Source organism: Erythranthe guttata, chromosome 8 (genome assembly GCF_056151865.1).
Source record: "Erythranthe guttata isolate IM_541 chromosome 8, IM_541, whole genome shotgun sequence".
NCBI lineage: Eukaryota > Viridiplantae > Streptophyta > Magnoliopsida > Lamiales > Phrymaceae > Erythranthe > Erythranthe guttata.
In genome coordinates, this window is record NC_142540.1 from 23,598,077 (window position 1) to 23,623,165 (window position 25,089).

The window sequence follows — 25,089 nt, forward strand, 5'->3', positions numbered from 1 at the left end:
AATATAATTGTATATTATGAAGGATATAATTATATATATAAAAAGGAAAAGGTAAATAGCAATTAACCCCTTGTGGTTTGAACATTTTGCACATGACCCTCCTTATGGTATGAAATTAAGCATATAACCTTCCTGTGGTTTGTACATTTTGCACATAACCCTCCTTATGGTATGAAATTAGGCACATAACCCCCTTATGTTTTTTTTAATTTTACAACACAAAAGGTATATAATAATAGTTATTGGACGATTGACAATTTATTTAAGTTTAGAAACCAATTTGAAAAATCTCATATGCTACAAATCAAATATAAAAGGACTAAAATCGATATAAAATTATGAACTGTCAATTTCTTTATTCAATTATAATTCGGTAAAATAATTCTACATATTTCAAAGCTTTAAGATTAATAACTTTAATATTATTATTAATCATGACTGTTATTTACTATTTTCTATATAATATATTATATTATAGTTGTTATTGAATTTTATTTTTTTAAGAAACAAAGTATTTATGATAATTTATTCTTTTCCAGTTTTCTATTCAAGGGGGTTATGTGCTTAATTTCATACTATAAGGGGGTCATATGCAAAATGTCAAAACCACAAGGGGGTTATGCGCCTAATTTCATACCATAAGGAAGTCGTGTGCAAAATGCCAACACACAAGGGGTCAAGTGCAAAATATTCAAACCACAGGAGAATTAAATAAGTGCTATTTACTCAAAAAAAAAAAAAAAAAACTAAAATACGAAAATGATCAAAATTTAGATATCAACAATTGTGAAAATCAACCCCTTCGAAGAATAAATATCTTACAATTACACCCTTGGGGTATTTGGTGTTAAAATAATATATAAGTAGGACACGTAAAAGAGATGTGATAACTGATAAACGTCGTTCGAGCTTTAATAATACCGTTTCGACTTCAAACGTGATTTTGTTCATTTTTTATTCTAAATTTTGCAAAACCCGAAAATAAGATTTATGGTATTTTGAGTTAGTTTTCTAATCCAACTTGAATCACCAAAATTGGATGTCAGACGAGAAATATATACATGAATCAATGGATAATGCTCACAACTTTAATGTATTTAATGTATTGAGGTATCTAAAATTCAAAATGTGACTCATTCATGCATAACTTTGTCACACGGCATCCAATCTAGCGGATTTAAGTTGAATTAAAAAACTAACCCAAAGGACTACAGTTTTCGTGTTTCGAATTTTACCAAAATCAAAATAGAAAATATGTCAAAATAAGGTTCGAAGTCAAAACGATATTAGTAAAATTGAAACGGCATTTAACATTTCAGCACATAAAATTCGTAAAATTGGAACATTTTAGAGAATATTTATAGAGCTAACCGATTTTGTTAATTTTAAGAGGAAATTAGATGCTACAATTGGTTATTTATAAATGAGTGGATTTGAATCGTAGATCAACACATAATCACACACACACCCATGTGTATGTGTGCTTAGTGAATAATTATTTAATCAAGTCTACGGTTCAAATCCAGATGTAAATAATCAGATGTAACATCCAACTCTCCATTTTAACCCCGTAAAGGAGTAATATATAAGTCGGAGATATACTTCAGGAAATTGATGAAATTATGAAAACTAAAGGGGTTTATTTCGTAATTACACCTTACCTGAAGGGGGTGGTTGTAATTTAACCCAACTTATTAATGTAGGATTATTTTCTTTTTTCGCTCTATTGCCCAAATTCGGCCTAGGGCTCGCGCAGTAAAGCTCGCCATATTTTCTCTGCAATTCATTGATTCAAGGTAAAGAAAACCCTTCCAAATTCTCGTTAATTTTCGAATAATTTCTTCCTGGGTTGTTATTCAATTGAACAGTACGCGCAATTATAACCAAATTATTGTTTGATGTTCAATTGAACAGTACGCACAATTAACCTTTTGCTATATATTAACTAATAAAAAGCAAAAAAAAAAAAATAACTTTTGTATTATGAACTCGAATTTTTGAGCTTTAGCATGGAATTAGGGGCTAGTTAAGTTTTAGGCTTTATGTATTTTTTATGGGTTTTTTTTTTTTAATTAGTCTGAAGCGTTTTGTTAATTTTGAGGATTTTGAATGAGAATTAATGGGGAAAGTTTCACAATTTGAATTTTTAAACAATTTCTATGGACTTTTTTTTTTTTTTAAATAGTTTTAGTAAATGTCTTTTGACCTGAATCTGTAACGAATGAGGTTTCTTTTTATTTAATTTTTTTTTTTAATTTATGTAGGTAAATATATTTTTTTGTTTCCCAGTCTTAATTTTCGGTTTTTAGTTTGTATTCGAGATTTCAGATGATCGACTGTTCATTTGTTTTGGGTCAGGGTACCGGTTGATGAACGATGGCTGAAATAAAGTCATCCGGTAGATCGATTGACCAATTGCTGGAGAAGGTGCTATGCATGAATATACTTTCGTCCGAATATTTTCGAGACCTTTTGAGATTGAAAACCTACCATGAAGTAATTGACGAGATTTACGTAACCGTCACGCACGTGGAGCCGTGGATGACTGGCAACTGTCGAGGGCCCTCGACTGCGTTTTGCCTTCTCTACAAATTCTTTACCATGAAACTTACCGTCAAACAAATGCATGGCCTTTTGAAGCACCCCGATTCTCCTTACATCAGAGCGGTAAGTAGAGTTCGTGTCGAAACATTTTTTTACTTAGCGCGACTTTGAAAAATACTATGTATTGTGAGGATTAAAAAAATTGGTGCTTTTGCGACTTTTGTGGTTCTGTATTTAATCATTTATAAGCTATGTTACATAGACACGGGAACAGGGATACGGCGACACGCAGACACGGAAAGTAGGACACGGGAACGTGGGGGATACTTGTAAATATTAAAAATATAAGGGTCTATTTGTAAATTATTAAAAAAGTTTTTTTTTTGCTTTTTTACAATATTAAAATTTACACACACACACACACACACACACATATATATATATATATATATATATATATATATATATATATATATATATATATATATATATATATATATATATATATTATTAGTTTTCGTCCAACGTAGGCAGAATAGTTGGAAAGAGAAGAATAATACTGCAGTAGGGCACAACAGAAGTAGAATAGGTTTGGGCTTTTTCAGAAAAAAACCTTTTTTTCCTTCTTTGACACGCGTGTCAATTTTGGATACCCGTGTCCAAGTATTTAAATATTACAGATAAAACGTATCTGACACGGGGAAACTTGTCCCTTTAGCCGTATCTGTGTAACAGAGTTTATAAGGTGTTGAGTTAGAACTGTAAACAGTTATAGAACTATTACGTGAAAATACTATGAAGTGTGGACTCCGTGATTGTGAATAGTAAGTCGAATAAGCTTAGATTGCATTGTGGTGGAAGGAATTGGATTTTTTTAAGCGAAGAATTTGAAATAACTTATAAACTTAATTGGAAACGCGCCATAATAATTTAAAAATAGCTGAAGTTAGGATTTCGGAGATTTAAAATTTCATTGTATTATGAGATCTACAGAAAAAAAGTTCAATAGATTGTTATTATGCATTTGATCCTTGGCCTCATAAACTTTATAAATGTAACAATTTTTTTTTAATTTTTTTTTTAATATATTTCTTTTCCATTTGCTGTTGTATAACCTATGTTTTTTGGCATGAGAATGACGATTATGTACTTGTCTTTTTCAGATTGGATTTCTCTACTTAAGGTACGTTGCAGATCCAAAGACTTTATGGAGTTGGTACGAACCATACCTAAAAGATGATGAGGTATGAAAAAGGTGACTTTTTCCCGTGTATTTCTTTCTTCTCATTCAGTAATTTATATGACGTAGTTTTCAAATTTTTTATCGTGTAATTTTTTAGTAACTATAATATATTAAGAATTTGTCCGTGTTACTTTGTGAATCATAATGGATATCTGTCGGTGTAGTAATACCAAATTGAAATTAGACGAATACATGCTACACGGTTTTTGTTAATAGCAACTAGTTAATAAGCAGTGCATAATACCATTTATCGACTAGGGAATTACGGCATCTTTTTCTTGTATCAATCGGGATTTAATTGGAAATTCCGAGACGTTCTTCCAATTTTAATGACTTTATAATCGTTTATTGCAATGAATTGGTGATTTTTCTATGTGGACAAAATCTCTTCCGTATGATTCGGGATTCTTCTGTTTTGTTTCTGACACCTGATGGCTCAGGTGGAGCGATTTTACGATTCCTCAGTGGTGCGTCAGCATGATTCTTGTTCAGGTGACCATGTTCGGAAAAAAAAAGTCTCATTAGTTTTCAGGATTTAATATGTATGAAATATCTGGCTGTTCGTGGTTTTCATTTCTTTTGAAGGTTTTGAACTGCTAATGGCATTATATTCTCGTCTCAAATTGTATAGTGGTGGTTTCTGTGGGAGCATGACTTTGTAGCCGTGCATTAACTTTGATCTTTTAATTTTTTATACTTTTGATCGTGACTATCAGATAGCTTAACGTTTTATGGACATTGTTAATTTCTATCCAGGAATTTTCTCCGGGTTCTAATGGCCGAACGGCAACAATGGGCGCGTATGTAATTGATTTGCTTCTTGGACAGGTTAGCCGTTACCAGCTTTTGTTTTTATACTTTTATCGACTCAGCCGTTAAATATTCTCGATTGGTTATTATTTTTTTGAATTTTTTCAGTACTACTTCGACACGCTTTTCCCCCGAATCCCAGTTCCAGTGATGCGAACTGTAGTAGCGAATCTCGAGAAAATGAAGCTGCCCACTAAACACTGCGGAGTCACGGGCGAGTCGACGCGTGGGTCGGAGGAGAGTGCTCGGAGACCACCTTCTGTCAAAGCATCACTTTCAGTCTCTTTCGGTCAACGGGCCCCACACCGTGCTTCCACTAGGGGCTCCTCTCCAGTCCGCCGCACCTCCACTCCATCTTACGATAGAGACGAAAACTCCAGAAGGTCGCCGAACACTCGTCGGAGCCATAGTCGTGATTTACCCGATCGAGATTATTCAGACAGAGATAGAGACAGAGATAGAGACAGAGATAGAGACAGGGATAGGGACAGAGATAGGGATAGAGACAGGGATAGGGACAGAGATAGAGACAGAGACAGAGATAGAGAGAGGAGGTACGATTATGACAGAAGGTCACGTGAGAGCTATAGAAAAGATTACGACAGAAGAGAAGGTAGTTCTCGTCGGAGCAGAAGCAGGAGTCGTAGCAGAAGTCGGAGCATACATGAAAACAGTAGACACGAGCAGAATATTCCTAGTACTTCAAGACATGAAAGCAAGGAAAAGACGTCTGCGTCCAGTAATTTAGCAAAGCTTAAGGATTTGTACGGTGATCTGGGTAGTCAGAAAAAGGACGGAGGCGAAGACAAGGGTGGTCCGAGCAAGCCTAGCGGTACCGAGGAGGTGATAAGGCTCGGTGGTTCTTCGTGGAGGTAATAGGGATTTTTCATTATTTTAAAAACGAAAGAAAATGCACTTTATTTATAATCCTCGTTATTTACTTTGGTTACTTTATATTTCGAACTCGATATCGTCATGGCTGACAAATGACGATGAATGTAATAGCCTTGATGTGTAATGAATGAAGAGATTATTCGTGTATATTTTAAAAACCTTTTTATTCGATTTATTGCCTATTCGTTGAAATGGTTTGGGACAATGATTATTTACTGCAATGGTGATATATTCTCTTTCTCAATACGGGGTTTCTTTAGATGCTGCTATATTTGGTGAAATTCATCGAATAGTTTTTCGCATTTGATTTACACACAATACACGACTAGTTACTAGTCGCGAGTCTTTTGTTCTTCTTGGCACAAATTCTTGGGTTTTGAAAAAAACAGAAAAGTTTTCAACGTTTCAATTGATCGAAATGAATCGCAATTTCGAAATACTCCACATCACAAATTAGTAAAAAAACACAAAATAATAATGTATCCTTAAACACAATTACACAACCCAAGAACCAAATACTGCATCAATGGCTCAAACTAAATAGCATCTAGTTTGAGAAAAAAAATAAAAATTAAGAAAACACAACTCTCAATGCGACAATTGAGTTATTAATCGGAAAATAAAAATCCCGGTTTACTGCAATTAGTGCCTTTCTGTTATATCGAACTGCTAAAAAACTACCGATATTATTTTATCTGCAAAAGCCCCCAATGATTCAATTTGTTTTAGCAACACCACCCCCTGAACAGGGGTGCTGGTTGCTAAAAAAAAGTTAAATCATAGGGGTATTTTTGCAAATAAAATAACATTAGGGTAGTTTTCAGCAATCCGATACAACACAGGGGTACAAGTTGCAAAAAAACTCGTAAAAATCGTCGTAATTAGCAGATACCGCTGGTCTTCTTCCTATCGGCCACCATCTTCCTCCAAGCAGCAGTGATCTCCCTCTGCACCTCAATGGCAGTCTTCTTAACACCCTCATGGTGCTCTTCCTCAACCTTGAGCTTCTCCGTAACCCTAGACGGGAGCGTGTCGAGCTCGTGGAGGACCTTCTCGATGTCGATGACGAGCCTCTCGGCGAGGGTCCTCGAAAAATCTTCTCGGACCACCACGCGAAGTACGGTGATGTGCTGCGCGTCAGCCGGCATGGTGTACGCCGGGACGATCCATCCGAAGCGGCGGAGCATCTCGGAGATCTCGAACTCGTTGTGGCGGCTGTGGTCTTTCAGGCTGAACGCCACTAGCGGCACCCCCTCGTCTTTCGACACTATGGTGAACTTCCCCGTTTTCTCGAGGCCGTCCTTTAGGACCATCGCGTTTTCTTGGCAGTTCTCCATTATGTTGCGGTATCCCTGCATTTTGTACGTATCCAATGATTAGTTTCTTGAATTTTGTTTTTATTGTTAATGTTGATTACTATTTCAACTTCCTGTTTTTCTTTTTTGATATAAATCGATAAATATAGTTAAACCTCTATAAATTAATACAGTCGGGACTAGCAAAATTCTATTAATTTAGCGAAATATTAAATTACCGAATTAATAATTTATAAGTAGGTTTTGACCGAGTCGGGATCGGAAGAAACTATTATTTAAGCGAGGTTATTAATTTATCGAGGTTCTGCTGGCACTTGTGTATTATATCGAATTGCTAAAAACTACATATGTTGTTAATATTAACAAAACAACCCCTATGATGCTTTTTTTTAGCATAAAGCCAGCAAATGGTGAGTCTTTAGTGGTAGCTTGCTAACAAAACTTAATTATAGGGGGTATTTGCTAATATTAACAATAATAAAAATATGGTGTTGAAAATTTAGTGAGTAATTATTACCTCATAACCCAGGCGAATAAGTTGATAGTACTGAGCAATTATTTGACTAGAACCTGCAATACAAATATATATATGTTAAAATTAGGTGCGTAAATTGGGAATAGCCTTTTCAGAAAAAAATCATTTTTTTTTTCAGAAGTGAAAAACTAGTTCTAATTCCGTTTCGAAAAAATGGGAGTTGGAGTATCGGAAATTGGAATAAAAAATTCGTTCCAAAATCAGAAAATATGGGATCGAAATATGTGGAATTCGGAAATTTATAATTTTTGATCACCTAAAATATAAAATACACAATAATGTTGGTATTTTAAGTGTAATATTCGAAGAAAAAAATTAGAATTTTCGGAACTTAAAATTGGATTGGAAATCGGAAAATCTCAGATATATTCCAATTCCGATCCAAATAATTTCAGAAAATTCATAACTCCGAATTTCGGATTGAAAAATATTGATCCAAAATCGGAAATTTTCCGTTCCAGTTTCCACCCCTAGTTAAAATTCATTAGAGAGAGAGAGAGAGAGAGAGAGAGAGAGAGAGAGAGAGAGAGAGATGCGAAAACAATGAATGACCTTTAGAGAAGTTGAGAGTGAAAGTAGGTTGGTCAGTTCCGAGATAGTTAATGTGAAAGATGAGTTCATCAGGCAAGTCATCTTTGGTCCTCCAGACAACCCAACCAATACCGGCGTACACTAGCCCGTACTTATGTCCGCTCACGTTAATACTCTTCACTAACGGCAATCTGAAATCCCACTCCAGCTCCGGGTACAGAAATGGTGCAATGAACCCACCACTTGCTGCATCCACATGAATTGGTGTGTCCCATCTGCACACACATATATATAAATTTTAAATAAATTAAACTTGTCCCGGAATCGGATTTTTTTTGTTCGTATAGGAATTGGGCGGGAATCGGAAATTTCATTCCTTTTTATTGGTCTATAATATAATACAAAATTTCGCAGTAATGTTGATTTTATATATTAAATGTAATTTTGAAACAAATGGCTAGAAATTTATTCCAGTAAAATAAATCAAAAAATAATTGGAATATCGGAATTTTGACCTAAATTAAAATAAAAAAATCGTATTGAAATATGTGAAATTATGAAATTGTGTTCCGATTTCCACCTCTGCGCATATTTATAGTGCTTATAATTACTCCCTCCGTTTTTTTTTTAATTCTAAAATGTCCCCTTAATCATTTAACTTTTTTCCATATTAAGTGTCATTTTAAAGTTTCGAACCTGAATTAATTTCATTTTTTTTTCAATTCTACCCCGACATGCATGAAAAATAGATTAATGAAACTAGAAAGATGAAAATCCACAGAGGGGTAATTTGGTCAAACTACGAAAATTGCGCACATATCTATCTTAAGCGATAACAAAAAAAAAATGAAAAACATCATACAAGAGTTAGACGTATAGTAAACGTACCCCGTTTCTTTATTCTTCTCGACGAGGAGATCATTGAGTCGTTTGACGTCTTCGAATTCTCCGTTAAGCGTGGACCCCAAGATAGCGGCCACGCAAATAGTGTTCTCGTCCACCATCTCGACCGCCTTGTCGGGGTTCATCACGTAGTAACCTTCTTGGAGCTTCACCTCCTTGAGCTCCACTTCGAAATATCTCGCGAACTTCTCCCAACAAACTTGAACATTAGCACCGGTCACGATATTTGGCTTGTCGTACGGCTTACCGAGCGCTTTCATCTTGTTTTGCCATTTCCTCTTGAATGCCAATCCCGCGAGCATTATCGCTTCCGATGATCCGACGGTCCCCACACCTACGGCCGTCTCTTCTTCTCCGAGCGGCGCGTTGAATAGATGCGCGATTATGTTCACGCATCGATTCTGTTTTATTTTTTTTTGGGAAAATAATTTTTTTTAGTTATTAAAATTATGAATATAAAAAAGATAATTTCAAAAAAAAAAATAAAGAATGCTTTCACTAAAGGGCTCTTTAACATTTTTCTTGTCCTAATTATGATATATTATTAGTTACTTTATACCTTTAATTATCATTATCTTGAGACTTAAATATTAATTATATTACCACTACTTGTTTGAAAAAGTTGGGAGGCTAGCTATCAATGGCCACACTATTGCACTACGTATTAAAATAAAAATTATATATTTGACTTTTAATCATGGAGGGGTGGGACCACTAATTAAAAAAGAAACTATTTTATATAGATATTATTATTCTTTAAATAGGTAACACAAAATTCTACAAAACCTACAAAAATAAATACATCCCCGGCCCCACCATCTCCAACTTCTTTGATGAGACAAATTTCAAAATTAAATATAAATATTTAAAAGATCTTTTTTAAATAATAAAAGCAAATTGCAAGGAAACTAAAAAAAGAAGGATAAATTGCTTTCACTGAAGGGTTCTTAATTGTTTATTATTTTCCATGTGATCCAATTTTCATCTTTTGAAAATTTAGGGTAAATTACAACTGCTTCCTCTAGGTAAGGTTTATTTACGAAAAAAACCCTTTAGTTTTTAGAATTACATCCACACTCTGTAATTTGTAGATTTCTTAAAGTAACACCCTTTTATTGGGGTGAATGTAAGAAATTTATAGATTGCAGCGGGCTAAATATAATTTCTTAAAATGAATGTGTTTTTTGTAATTACACTCTACACCAGGGAGGTGATTGCAATTTACTCTAAGATTTTGGGTAGTCGGCAGATACGACAAAATAATGAAAAGTCAAAATAATACTTATAAAACAAAGAAAATATTAATCAATAATAAAAGAATAATAATATCAAGAATTAAGTGAGGACAATTATTGATGCCCTTGGGGGTACCCTTGGTACAATACTTTGTAGCATACAATTATTGATAAGGTACAACCCCGCCACGTCCCCATCAATTAAACCAATCAGAACATGCGCTTGTCAGATAATAATATAATAATCATACAAATGAGAAATAATATTAATAGTCCAATATTTCAATATTTATATTAATTAATAATAACTAGGTATATATTGAATAAACATTTTTAAAAAATTATGCATAAATACTATACATATATTCTACGAATTGTAATCAATTAAATTATTTTATTTTATTTATTTTCTTGATTAACTATATGAGGAGAAATTAATATATATGTATTTATTTATATTGGGCTCAATTTAAACAACTAAAATATCCTACAATTAGTTATATTTAGTATATTTCTTCCGAATCGACACAATAATTGGTTGAATTTTCTTTTCAATTTTGGGCATCATTTGGTGGTGCTTCATATTTTAATCTCCACCAACTTTCTTTATTTTTCAAGAGATTATATAACAATTCCTAACTTAATATACAAGACTCATTTTTATATTAATTTAATCTATATATAAAAAAAAGTTCTGTTCAAAACAGCTTATAAAATGTTAAAGAGCTTAAAAGCTCTTTTCGGAGTATTTGGTAATATTTTTAAGAAATATTTTAAAACTTTAAAAAGTAAATTGATTAAGATCTTTTTAAAAAAATACTTTCACCACATCTTTCTATTTAACATCTAATAATTAGTTTATAATCTCATTATTAAAAACAGCTCATCAGATGTTAAAGCATATCAGTCGTTTAAATTAAGTTTCGCCAAACAGACCCTTAAATACTAACAATTCTCTAAATAGATCATAAAAATAATACACGTATAATCTATTCTAGAGTCACGATTGAGGATCACCTAAATATAAGGGTAAATTATAAACTTATTCTTTTTTCCCCATCTTAATTATTTCAAAAAAAAAAAAATGCAAACTTATAAAATTGAAAAACATGACAAAATAATTATAATATCATTCAAAATTAATACTAAATGAATTTGATATTATTAACTAACATATACATGTAGAGAGAGAGAGAGAGAGAGAGAGAGAGAGAGAGAGAGAGAGAGAGAGAGAGATGACCTGTAACTCAGTGGTGACAGGGTACTCATCCATATCAACATAGTTTTTGTTAATGGAAGCCATAACAAGCTTATCGCACTCTGGTTCCATCCACGTGGTCACAAATGAGGCCAGATTCAGACGTGGGTTTCCGTCAAGCATCAGCTCGTCGTTTATTATCTGGTACGCTGCTTCCTTCGGTATCGAATTCTCCCCCATCTTAAACCTAATTTTTTTTAATTCAACACTTATTAATTCATTACTTAACAATTAATTAATTAATTAATTAATTAGTTAATCTTTTTAATTACTCACCTTGGAAGAGCATGCTTAACATATCGAGAAGCAAATGTGGAGTGAACGGACACGTCACTTTGAGACACTGTCTTGGAGAGCACCATTGTGACCAACCAGAATGTTTTAGAGAGAGAAAGAAGAGAGAGAGAGAGAGATTATTATGAATGAATGAATGAATGACTAGTTTGATGAATTGTGAAGGCATGGTAGGGTCAATATATAGAGTGAAAATACAAGTGGGAGAAGTGGGGCCCACTTTTTTTATTACTTTTTTTTATTAAATTATTTTAGGGTCTATTAGATATAACCCCCTTAAACATTCAAATAATAGGGGTAGATCCAAATTTAAATTTGTCATTTTGATAAAAACCCAAACTTTTCTAAATTACATAAGTACCCTCAATCAAATCCCACAAATCCCGTTACTTTACCTTTTGAAATAATATCAAATCCCTCTCTATTTTCCCGTTAAAACACTATCCCCACAAAACCACTCTCAAAATCTGCAAAACGTCCCATAGAAAACCATAAATTTATACACCGGCGATTGACGATTTTCTGCACTCCGAAATCCCTCCCTATTTTCCCGCCGGGTTCGCCGCTTCCACCTCCGACCGCCGCCACCTCCGTCACCGTTGTCGCCGGTGGCCAACGACGATAACAACGATATTGGCCATAAGCAACACCTCCACCATCGCCTAGTCCTCCACCACCACCACATCCGACCACCTCCACCTCCAAGACCGCCAAAAACGACCAAGACCTCCGCCGCTCCCGCATCCAAGGTCGTAACAATCAATTTAGGAGTGATATCGTCTTTCGCCGCCGTCGCCGTCGTCGTCACTGCTCCAATCTAGGGTTACTCAAATCTAGGGTTTTGATAATTTTTCGGCCCATAGTTGATTAACGAGATGCATAGTCGAATTACATCTGTATTAATATACTATCCCATATCATTTAATAGACTATCCCACTAGTATAATTTTACTATGGATCTCGTTAATCAACTATGGGCCGAAGAATCATCAAAACCCTAGATTTGAGAAGTGACGGCGGCGGATTTGTGTTTTAAACTTAATAGACTATCTCATATCTTTTAATAGACTATCCCATGTATCTAATTCGACTATGGGTTTAGTTAATTGACTATTGGAAAAATAATAATATATATGGAAACTGAATAATATGTTTGTTTGAAATACTAATCAATTAGGGTAATTTTCCTTATTATATGAAAACGATTAGGGTAAATAATAATATATATGAAAAAATAATAATATATATGGAACTGAATAATATGTTTGTTTGAAATACTAATCAATTAGGGTAATTTTCCTTATATCGTGTAATAGACTATCTTATTGATCTAATTCGACTATGGATCTCGTTAATCGACTATGGATCCCGTATTATTCAACCACATAGTATATTAATAATTTCAATATAGTACATTAATCTGCTATGATAGAATATTACGTTTATATTAGTGATATGAAATTGTGTTACAAACAATATACCACTGAAATGACAAGAACATTGAGAACAACACCAACGTAAAGTATTCCAACATAACCAATAAAATAGAACATTAATAATCTCATAATTTCAATCTAGGGTTTTGATAAAATACATAAAACACATCATAACACAATCAAACCAATATGTCGAGTTAAAAAACTCTAGTACATTAATAATATCATAATAGTATAATAAAATGATAATGGTAGTATCATGCGGTATTCATAATAGTATACTACTGTATTACAACGGTTTAACACTTAACCGAAGTTACCGAGCCATTACATCGTAAACACCTCTTTATAGCAACCAACCCACCAAACCTCAACAAAATCCGTACGAAATTCGCCATCGAAAAAACCTAAAATCATGAAACAAAATGAAAAATGCAGAATACTAAAAAATGATTAAATAGACTGCAAATACATTTGAATGACAATACATTAATATCATCAAAAATAAACTTAAAATGCAAAATCCATACGCTAAATTAAAAAAGACTACGAACTATATTTTAATGTACTACCCAACACACTTAAATCGACTGTTATAAACAAATAAACCAACTATCGATCGGGATAAAAAACATGAACTCGACCACAACGAACAATTATTCCGATTATTGCATAAACCAACTACGAAGCTCATATAAAACAACTCTGGTCCGATCTGCGTGAACCATCCTCTTCTAACTCTGTCAATCCTTTTCCAAACAAACATCATCATCTTCTAACGGACAACGATGAACGCTTAAATCCGAACCTATTTCCACGCCGGTGAAAAAACGATGGAAAACGATGAAAAACGATGAAACGCTGGATAAATTCTTCAAAACCGGTTCAAATCCGAACCCGATTGAAAACGATGAAAACGATGGAAAAAGATAAAAAACGATGAAAACGATGAAATCCGAACCTATCTTCAAATCCGATGGAAAACGATGAAACGCTGGATAAATTCTTCAAAACCGGTTGTACAAGATTTGATAGAAACCGCCAATATACTCACGTAATTTTATTCCGTGATTTTAGGCAACATATCAGCAATCTCATATCACGTAGTTAAGAAAGTAAATACCGTTCAAAAATAAAACAAAATAAAAAAGGGGTATTAAAGGAAAATTACATAATATATTTTGTCAAGTTGGCAAATTTGGGTGTATCTCAAAAAGGGAAAAATTAATTGGATCTACCTCATTAGAAAATATGAACAAGGGGGTTATCCCTAATAAACCCATTATTTTAATTGTGGTAGGGCCTAAAAATTATTTAATTGGTGGAAAATTGCAAAACTATTCAAGAGTTACGTGATTTGGGTCAGCCCATGTGTTTATTGAGGTTATTACTAGTCAGTCAATTCATTCGACGTGTTAAAAATGAAACATTTAATTGACTATTATTCAATTTTTTTTGTGATTTGATTGTATAAATTGTGTTCACTTTAAAAGTAAAACAAGATTTGTAGGTAGATTGTAAATATTGTTAACTTTAAAACAAGATTTATAGGTAGATTATATAATTCAGCACATTATTTATTATTTCTTTAGTCAAGTCAAGATAATGTAGCTTTGGTAAGCGTCTTCCACCTACCTAGTACGTGGGTTCAAGACACAAAGAGGAGAATTGAGGAACCAGTAAAAATTATTGCAGTCAACCATAAGTCACAAACTCGATCTAGGGACTGTTAGTTAGGAGATTCGAATTTGTATCAATTGACACAGGTTCACTAGCTCCAACCGCTGGGTCATCCCATGTATGACATGTTACAATATCCTATTATGTAGGATAAATTACGCACACATCCCTGGAGTATACTAAAATAACTTTAAGACCCTTGTAGTCTCGATAATTACAATCACTCCATAAAACATTGTTAGAAACCCTAACAGAATAATGCATTGGATAAGTTGTTCTATTAGGGTTCTAACGGTCTATTAGTTTCAGACAGTGGTGGAGACAACATAGAGCTAGAGAGTGACATGACTCTCATAACATTTCTTAAATATTTCTTATTTTATATAAGATTTATAAATTTTCTTCTATGGTTGCATTAACGGCCCCGCGAGGAACAAATATAGTGCATATGAGTCCCCAAGACATGAAATCTTGGTTTCCAGTAATTGTTTCAAGGGTGTGGCTGTAATTATCGATTTTATAGAGACCTTAAAAGTATTTTAACATATCTCTGGGATGTATGTATAATTTACCCTATTATGTATATACGATGATGCATAATTAGGATGGGGTTAGAGCAACTCCAACAAGGTGATGGAAACCTATAATTTACATATTTTACACAATTTGAATCAAAAACCACATCTCCAACAACAAAATGCAAAAGCTTAGAATATGTAAAAATGTAACTTTGGTTTCTCAAATTTGGAAAATCAAAGTTATTTTTTAACAAATTGTGTAAACATTTAAAATAATAAAATAATCATACTAAATCCCATTCAACCACAAAATATGGTAGTTCAACTCCAAATAATTTTTTTAATTAATTAAATTATCCTAATTTTAAATTATATTGACAAAAATATTTATATATAATACTTATTTATTAATAATATTAAAATATTAGTTATTATTATTATTTTTAATAAATTTTTAAATGATTTTTACAATATAGTTGTTGGACTATGGTCCTTGAAATAATTTTTGAAATAATTTTTTTTGAAATTAATTAAAAAATAAGTTTTGAAAAATAATAAAATATAATAATTATGTAAAATACAAACAATGTTGTTGGAGTGTGATGTTAAAAGTGGTGGTGTATAACACTGTTGATATGCTAAATTATAGATATAGACAAACCATTTTTAAATGAGCTGTTGGAGATGGCCTTAGTCGTATTTGGTTGATGTAGAATCGAATATTCGAATACAATGAATACTCAAAGTTTATCAATAAAAATAAAAACTAGTAATTAATAAAAGAAATGGAAAAAGAAAAAAGAATGACAAGTGGGAAAATGGAGGGCAGGTTCCTATATGATTGGGATTTCGGAGTGCCGCGTTCCCCGGTTATTACCAAGTCAAAAGATGTCGCCTATATTCTATATACATTATGCAAATATTTAATTTTTCTTTTTTTTTTTTTTTTTTTTTTTTTAATTTATTATTACAATCCCACTGTCTGAAAGCGCGTACAAATTAAAGTAGAGATCGGAAAAAAGTGACAAAATTTCATTATAATTTGAGATCATGTTTCTTTTACTTGATTGGCTATTGGGTGAATGAATCATGCATTTCCTTTTACCTACTGCCTATAAACAGCACGATCGATATGCATGAATAAATGAATAAGTGACGTATGAATAGAAGTCGATTATTGAAATGAAATGGTAATGGGGAATGAATATATTATACCATTTCCTATGTTTTGTATCGACAGTGAATAATGAAGGTGATGTTATATAATTAATTCGATTTATGAGGGCTAATTACAATTATTACATGGATTAAAAATAGTAATTTATATATCCAGTTAGTTTAGCCTATAAGGCGTAATTTCAACTATCCAATGAATTAATTTGGTACGTTAGACTTAAATTTAATTGTTTATGAATTATTGAAGTTAAAAGTCAAATGAAGCCTATTAAGTGAGAAGTTTTAAAGGATTGAGAGTAATTTTGTGTATTAAGTTTGCCTTTATTTATAGGGTAAATTCCACTTTACCCCCTCGTACTCTGCCCAAGAACCACTTTACCTCCTCATACTCTCAATTTCATCGATTTACCCCCTTGTACTTGTACAATTTCCCAATACAGTCCTCTTCGTCAACTTTTTTCGATTTTGACTCTGACGCCATTTGGTCAAGAGTCAAAATATTGACGTAAATATTGATTTTTTTCGATTTTGACTCTGGTGATTAGAAAAGAGAAAGTTTCACACATTCATATATTTTTTTTTTCTTTGCACTGGGTGGAATCGATCAATTTTTGGGTCTTGATTTTTACTAAGTTAGGGGTTCAATTTGGGGATATCTTGGAAGGGGAAGTGGTGGGAGAAGAAGAAATGACAATATTGACGGAGGAGAAACGACGCGTTATAGGCAGTGGCAATTTTGTAATTTACAGAGTTGACCAAACAGCGTCAGAGTCAAAATTGACAAAAGTTGAAGGAGATGGCTGTATTGGGAAATTGTACAAGTACAAGGGGGTAAATCGATGAAATTGAGAGTACGAGGGGGTAAAGTGGTTCTCGGGTAGAGTACGAGGGGGTAAAGTGGAATTTACCCTTATTTATAATATATATTAAAAGATGGTTGATGAGGGATCTCCTCCATGGTTATCGAATCGAAAAATATCGGCGTATCGTTTTTTTCCGTGTATCGTATCGTGTCGTTATCGTATCGTATCGTACGATACTTAACTAACTATTAAAAATAATAAAATATATATATATTTACATAATAAAAATACTATAAAATGTAAAATTTAATATTTTAAAGTCAAACCACTCATTCCTAATTTCTTAAAAAAAATAATCTATCATAAAATATGACAGAAGTCATAACTGCTCATAAAAATAACATCAATAAAGTTCAAATTTTGATCTCTAATTTGTAAAAAACTAATCTATCACTCATAATCTTCACGATCAATGTAACTTAAATTTTTTTCATCCACCAATTTCAAACGAGTGTCTTCTCATGTTCATCAATCTCTTCAACTTCATCAACTCCAACTTTGGCCTTTTACTATTTTCTCTTATCAATATAAATCTTGGCGTGTAAATTTCTTGGATCTAATATATGTAAAAAACATTAAATAATATTGAAATTCGTTTTCAGGCCCAGATAATGTGAATATTCCGTTTTCTTCTTTTTTTCTTTTATTTTTTAATATTTTCAATATTTTTAAATTTTTTTAATATTTTGACTAATATCGTAAATATTGTATCGTATCGTGACATGTCGATACGATACGATATCTCGCGATATTTAACGGTATTTATGCATAACCGATACATATTATGAGTTGTATCGTTTTGATTGGAACCGTACCGTCTCGCGATATATATCGCGGTATCTCGCGACTTAACTACTATGCTCCTCACAAACCCCATTTTATAAAGAATAAATTTAAATGGGTTTTTTTTTCTTTTACCATAATTCAAATCGAATCACATAAATAAAAAGGAAAAATTAGAGAAAACCCCCATCTAGGAAATATAGTTAAGGAAACACTCCCTCCCAAAAATAATTAGACAAAACTCCCTTATTAGCTAATATTCAATCCATATGATATTTTCATAATTTCAAAACTACCCTTAGTTGTCTATTATAGTCTTTCAAAACCCTAATCTTATATTTAATTTTTCAGTCTGCCGCTTTTACGTTTCTAGCTTTTCTCTCTTCTCTGTTTTTTTTTCCTCTGTTTTTTCCAGCAATCTTCTCCGCCGCTGCCGCCGATCGCCGGAAGATGGAGAAAGAAAGAAGAGGAAGCACCCATGAAACATTATAAATGGTTTTGACAATGATTCTGAATTCGAATGCTAGGATTGCTACATCGGTGGCGAAAAGAGGTAAAATTGTTGATTTGTCGCCAGAATCGGAGTTTGATGGGTGGTAGTTTTGCTTTGGTTGGTAGTGCGAGTTGTGAGTTTATTTATTTATTTGTAATAAAAAACCGTCATAATATCAAAGTAAGGTGGTGATGGTGTGTTGTGGCGGCGATGTGGTGACGATGGAGAGGCAGAGTTTATGATTTTTTGTTGGATCGGACGGAGGACGACACGCAGTGGCGTATCGAGTAGTGGGCAAGGGTGTGCAGCTGCACACCCTTGGTTTTTAGAAAAAATATATTTTTGTATATATATGATATATACCATTAACTGTGAAAATCTTATAAGGTTGTTTTGGTAGTTCAAGTGGCAAGGTGCAGGGTTCGATTCCCAATCTGCTACATGGTTCCTCATTTTTTTTTTCTTTTTTTTTTGTTTTTACATATTTGTATTTTTTTGAGCTTATACTATTAAAAAAAAAGTTAGGAGGCGCTGCCCCCGAACTCCCGGAATTTTTCAGCCATCATATTTATTAAATATTATTTAATTTTTTTTTTATTATACTCACTTTCGAACACCCTTGGCGGAAATCCTGAATTCGCCACTGACGACACGTGTAGAGAATTTCGCGCAGACTGAAACCTTAATCGATTATGTACATGCTCATAGTCGATTAAGCTAATCGACTATGCTCTGACAGTCGATTAAGGTTGATCGACTCCGATTTTATTTAGTTTTTTTGAATTTTTTGTTTATTGATTCCAATTGTATAAATCATTTATAATGTTTGTACTATATTTTCTGTTTTTGTAATATATAGTTGATTTTGCATTTTTACGCAGTTTTAATTTGTTATTTTTAGTAGCAGATTCTTAATCGACTATTCTTCACATCATAGTCGATTAATATGCTTCATTGACTCAAATTTTTATTTTATTTTTTGGATTTTTTGTTTATTGATTTAAATTGTATAAATCAATTATAATGTTTGTATATTGTTTGTTTTTGTAAAATATAGTTGAGTTTGCATTTTTGTAGTTGTGATTTGTTATTTTTAGTAGTCGATTCCTTAATCGACTATAGTTCATCATAGTCGATTTAATATGCTTCATAGCCGATTAACATACCTGATAGACAAAAAAAGTTAAAAAACAAAAGAAAAAGATTAAAAAAATATTAAAAAAAAAAATGAATAATAATAATAATAAATTGGGTAAAATTCATTTTGCACCCCTGTACTATGATAAATGTATCGTTTACCCCCCTGAAGTATTGAAAACATCAAACACCCCCCTGCCGTTAGTTTTTTTCTTCTAATTCCGTTAGTCAAACACTTTGACCGACTATTGCAAAGAATGCTGGCTTTTTTTAATGAAAATACCCCAAAAAATTTCTATATATAGGAAAACTAACGGCACAAAACCCACAAAAAATGAAAACTAAAAGCCCTGAAATCTATATATAGAAATTTTTTGGGGTATTTTCGTTAAAAAAAAGCCAACATTTCTTTGCAATAGTCGGTCAAAGGGTTTGACTAACGAAATTAGAAGAAAAAAACTAACGGCAGGGGTGTATTTGATGTTTTCAATACTTCAGGGGGGTAAACGATATATTTATCATAGTACAGGGGTGCAAAATGAATTTTACCCTAATAAATTAATAATAATAATAATAATAATAATAATAATAATAATAATAATAATAATAATAATAATAATAATAATAATAATAATAATAATAATAATAATAATAATAATATATTAAAAAAAAGGGAAAGAGAGAAAGACATGACTAATGGGTCATGGGGATAGTGTGTAAGGTGGAGGGACGTAAATGGAAAAATAGGTGACATAAATTTGGAGTGGGTTTTTCTCAAATGATACAAAATACTTTGAGTCTTTCTCTATTAAAAGAAGTATTGAGGGGAATATCAAAGAGCTCTAAATAAAAAAAATGAAATTTAATATTTAGGTCTTTCTAATGCAATTTTTCGCATATCAATAAAATTTTCTCACCTAAAAAAATATGAAACTTGTGTTATGATTTTTCAGGTAATTAAAGCTTTTCTTTTTTTTGTCCCTCCTCACTGAATTTCATCCAAAATTTGTTAATTAATATTATATATAGGGTTCTAATTAGGAACGGATCACCCGATAAACTGAACAAAACGGATGCCACCGACTAAGGCTCTGTTTGTTGAGCTCTTAATGAGCTCTGAACACGCCTCATCTCTTATTCGGTCAGCAGTAAGCCATTTAGTGCGTTTGATGGATAGATCTGAATGAAACCAATTTCCGCTGAGCGATTCAGTTTACAAAATCTGACTTATTGATTAAGAGATACATCTGAATGGGTTTTAGACAAATATATCCCCAAAAACATTGAGCATTCTTTGACCCATTGTCTCTCTCTTCCTTTATGTCAAATGTTTGAACACAAATAAGTAATTAGTATCTTCAACACCATCGTCTCTTCCTCCTCTATTAACCAATTTTACTGAAATTACTTGAGCAGCCATGAAAAAGCTTTAAGCAATTTTATATATACGCACCTATATATTTAAATAATAGGCTTCAAATTATCACAACGAGAATCGGTGTCAGTCTCCATCGACACTAGCTGAGGGAGCTCGCCGGAGATAGAACTGAATCGATAGTTGGTTGGCCGATGACGATGTAATTCTTTCGGCAAATTGAGGATGGCAGATAGGGGCAGGACTCAATGAGGGAAGAAGACTGTTGTATATATGACAGTAAATTAAAGAATAACTTTCAATTCTGACTTTTCATGAAAAGTTGATTTTAATTAAATTATTTTATATTGCATAATAAATGGTTCTCCAAATAAAAGACCTTCCACGAAAGCTTTTAATATTGTAATTAGTTTTATAATTTTTAATTGTAAAATTAGAATTACTAATAATTCAGCTAGTAAATAAATTTATGGTTAGGGCTAATATAGTAATATTATATTATTCAGACGCAAAAGATGTTCAATTATCAAATAAACTTACTCGTTCAGCATTCAGTATTCAGATACTATTCTTAATCATTCAGATATTTATTCAGCGTTTAGCATCCAGTGCTTAATTTTATCAAACACACCCTAAGTGACATGTGGAATTAATTTTAATAAAATATGAATTATCATGCTGTCTATTGTGGGACCTACTATAAAGTATAAACCCATATTCTATTTTTTTTTTCTCTCCGTTAATAAAATGTACATGATCATTTTATGAATATTTTCTATTAAATATAGTAAATTAAATTATATACTAAATCAATTTAGTGTAAAAATATTCGGTAAACATAAAAAAAAGAGATAATAATTATGGGGAAGAAAAAAATAAAGTGATTACAAAAAAAGAAAAAAAAAAAGAAAAAAAAACCCTAAACTAACTTGACTAGGAAATTGGTACATTTGGGATTTGGGAATTTGCTTCATTGAATTGTTGATCATTGAGATAAAATTATTTTAAGTTAATTAATTAAATAAATGAACATTAAATTTGTCAATTATTTTTTTTATATACCATATAACATTAAAAAAAAATATTATGAACATAGGGTAAACAGCTTACTATAGATTACATATATATAAAAGTTAATAAATATTTCACTCTAAAATAAGATGCATAAATATGTGAAATGTGCATGAATAAATTCAGGTGTGTATGGTGAATGTTACAATATAAAATTCATCAAAAGTAAGGGATGAAATATATACATGTTATATTTATTCTGAAAGGACCACTCAAAACTTCACGTGCAATTTCATAATAACGTGTCCAGATAACAAGTTGTCTACCCATAAACGGATAATATTTAATAATTTATACATTGCCCCACTTGTCAATACTCCAATGTTTAATAATAATAATAATAATAATAATAATAATAATAATAATAATAATAATAATAATAATAATAATAATAATAATAATAATAATAATAATAATAATAACATGGTTCGAAATATTTTCAACAAATTACCGAATACAATATTTGATTATTTCAAACTACAACAAATTTTATTATGATATATCAATGTTACATATACAATTGTTGCTTAATAACATAAAATATAAACAACATTAAGAGTGAGATAGAATAATAAATAAACGATATATATAATTTAAAATCAAGAAATATTATTGCAAATGTAACCAAATTACAATTCGCATTCATTGATGCCACTGTATTTTTCTTTAGAAGCAACGTACGGCTGAAACACAATATAAGAATAAGATGTCTAGAATAGATCACTTTAGCATATGCTCAAATTCTCATATTTTTTTTTTGGGAGAAAAACACAGTTTGTGAATAAATATATATGCTATCACATAGTGCACAAATATACCAAATCATTCACTATATCACATATAGTGTACAATATCTCAAAAACTCCATTATCAAAGTTTACTTTAGCGAAACCAGGATTTTAAGTCTGAGGGGCCGAATGCATTAAAAATATTCTGAATGGGGGCCGAATGCATATAAACACATGTCGTCCGCAAAAAAATATAAGCAAATAGTTGAATATAGTGCTTATATACACATAATAGTATAAAGAAGATCAACAATATATGCTATATCGCATAACGATGAACACGATGTACAATATCGAACTTCGATTATTGATGGTTTTTAATGTGGGTAAATGGTGTAAAAAGGATGGATGCATGAAGTTATAGTGGTGGTGTATAATAGATCAAAAAGGTAAGTAAAATGTAATATAGGATATGCAAATTTGAAATAAATATGTGAATTATTGCATTAGTTTATTGACATAAAAGAAAAATTGCAATGGAATTAATTGGAACAATGGTCCATATTTATGTATAAAGAAAAAAACTAAAAACAATCTATCGAAAAATAATTCAAAACTAAAGCATAAAATGGAAAACTACCAAAATCATTTCTTAATTTGTTATGACAAATCAAGTGTTGAATGGGTTATCGATATTTATGTATACGTTTATTTATTATTATTTTTTTTTTTGTTTTTTTAAGATATCCCATATGGAATATATGAATTCGATATCACAACAGATCCGGAAAATTGTATTCATGGAAATTATACTGAAATCGTTCTGCAATCATCTAAAATATAAGTATGCATGCTAGAATTTTTTTTAAACGTCAAATAAATTATTAAATTTAGTTCGAATTTATCATTGGGTCTTGGGATTCATATCCCAACAATTGGCATGAAAGTTTCTTTGGTAAATTCGTTTGAGATTTACCATGTTGTCCAATATCCGTAAAAACGATCCATGTATCGCAAGTATGATCTTTTCCAATTTTGTTCTAGTAAAAAAAACTCACTATTTGCAGTCAACATTTTTTCATATGAGTATTTTTAATCGAGATATTGATGAGACATCGTGTACCTATGATTGTTTTTGAATTTTCTTGATTTGTTCTAGATAGAATATTCAACAGGTAGATTGTAATTAGCATGTTAGTTTTTCGTTGTCGTTCTTTAATTTGTATTGTCTTGCTGTTTCATCTTCGTTTCTTAGTACGTTCCGAATTGCTCCAACATAAAAACAAACATGCTAATTACAATCTACCTATGGAAAAAAGCGAAAGATAACACGCGTTCATTAGTTTGGTTGTCTGCAAATTTTCTTATCGGTTTAAATTTTTTCGGAGGATTTAAAGTGAAGAAGTTAAATTATTGTCATATTTTGATTTTCTCCGAGTTACAGTTTAGAGAAATTTAATCCTCACAACGAGTTACCATTTGCTTAGGTCTAGATCTGAATTCCAGAACTTCCTATACATTTGTTGGAGAATGCAACACTTTTTCAAATCGAAAATTTAACTAGTCGTCTAATATAGGTAGATCCTTACCATGTTGGAGGCAAGGAAGATAAACATGTTGAAATTAATCTCGGATTTTTTTTTTTTTGGCGAAGAAGAAGTCTCAAATCACGAAGCAAATTTGGGTTTTCAAAGTGAGACTGAAGGATAATAAAGTTAGCCGATTATCCTCCTCGGCGCAAAAAGTTGAGGTAGTTGATTCTTCACCGGAGCGAGCGACGGTCGATCGAGGAGATATGACCATGGTAAATTCTCTAGTCGACGTTGCTAAAAACGAAGAACTCATGGTGGAGGTCTTCCTAATTCTCGACCTAAGCTTGCCGATCTTCGTTACCAGATTTCAACTTAATTACATTGAAGCTTTGCCTAAAGCTACTCTCGAGCCACCTCCCGGAGACGGTGGTATAATTTTGGCGGCTCCATTTGTTTCGTCATCCAAACAAGACATTATCTTTTATATGAAACGAATGCGTTGATAAATTTTCTAACTTTTAAATTTTTCTTTAGTTCTCAAAATTAACATTCTCGCAAACAATCGTCATATGAATCGTAAGTGCATATGTGGAGGAACAAAGTGAACATGAAGAATCTGAGTTTGAGAACGATTTTCCGAGCTCGAGTTTTCTGACGAGTAGAACCCGAGCTCATTTTAAGATGTTCCCGAGCTTGCGAGCCGGTTTGTAATTTTTTTTTTGTTTTATTTTTTT

General features: G+C 32.0%; 2 protein-coding genes across 6 annotated transcripts; one reads left to right on the forward strand and one right to left on the reverse strand.

Annotated features, from left to right (window-relative positions):
* The first annotated feature begins 1,524 nt into the window (after positions 1 to 1,524).
* Positions 1,525 to 5,683, forward strand: ATSRL1 (PRP38 family protein). Of its 5 annotated transcripts, none has more exons than XM_088822451.1 (6): positions 1,689 to 1,796; positions 2,359 to 2,667; positions 3,708 to 3,788; positions 4,228 to 4,279; positions 4,544 to 4,615; positions 4,706 to 5,683. In XM_088822451.1, the coding sequence occupies exons 3-6, from the start codon at positions 3,781 to 3,783 to the stop codon at positions 5,471 to 5,473; spliced, it is 900 nt and encodes a 299-aa protein (XP_088678577.1). In that variant the 5' UTR covers positions 1,689 to 1,796; positions 2,359 to 2,667; positions 3,708 to 3,780; the 3' UTR covers positions 5,474 to 5,683. The 5 variants fall into 5 exon arrangements, with proteins under 5 accessions (XP_012845080.1, XP_088678577.1, XP_088678580.1 ...); XM_088822452.1 differs by having other exon boundaries at positions 1,729 to 1,796; positions 3,708 to 3,799; XM_012989626.2 differs by lacking the exon at positions 4,228 to 4,279 and having other exon boundaries at positions 1,525 to 1,796.
* A 237-nt stretch (positions 5,684 to 5,920) lies between these two features.
* On the reverse strand, positions 5,921 to 14,349 carry LOC105965109 (glutamate decarboxylase). The gene is made up of 7 exons (XM_088822449.1): positions 14,279 to 14,349; positions 11,546 to 11,794; positions 11,252 to 11,456; positions 8,762 to 9,177; positions 7,895 to 8,148; positions 7,325 to 7,377; positions 5,921 to 6,843 (listed from the first exon to the last, which is right to left on the reverse strand). The coding sequence occupies exons 2-7, from the start codon at positions 11,629 to 11,631 to the stop codon at positions 6,373 to 6,375; spliced, it is 1,485 nt and encodes a 494-aa protein (XP_088678575.1). The 5' UTR covers positions 11,632 to 11,794; positions 14,279 to 14,349; the 3' UTR covers positions 5,921 to 6,372.
* Between the last annotated feature and the right edge of the window lie 10,740 nt (positions 14,350 to 25,089).

Bases quoted from the DNA above. Each gene is read 5' to 3' on its own strand.
- LOC105965109 (XM_088822449.1), bottom strand. From the start codon at position 11,631: ATGGTGCTCTCCAAGACAGTGTCTCAAAGTGACGTGTCCGTTCACTCC. The intron at 7,378-7,894 runs GTCATTCATTGT...TTTGTATTGCAG, and splicing joins CACTCTCAACTTCTCTAAAG to GTTCTAGTCAAATAATTGCT. The intron at 6,844-7,324 runs GTAATAATTACT...TACAAAATGCAG, and splicing joins TTATTCGCCTGGGTTATGAG to GGATACCGCAACATAATGGA.
- ATSRL1 (XM_012989626.2), top strand. From the start codon at position 2,377: ATGGCTGAAATAAAGTCATCCGGTAGATCGATTGACCAATTGCTGGAG. The intron at 2,668-3,707 runs GTAAGTAGAGTT...TGTCTTTTTCAG, and splicing joins ATTCTCCTTACATCAGAGCG to ATTGGATTTCTCTACTTAAG. The intron at 3,789-4,543 runs GTATGAAAAAGG...ATTTCTATCCAG, and splicing joins CATACCTAAAAGATGATGAG to GAATTTTCTCCGGGTTCTAA.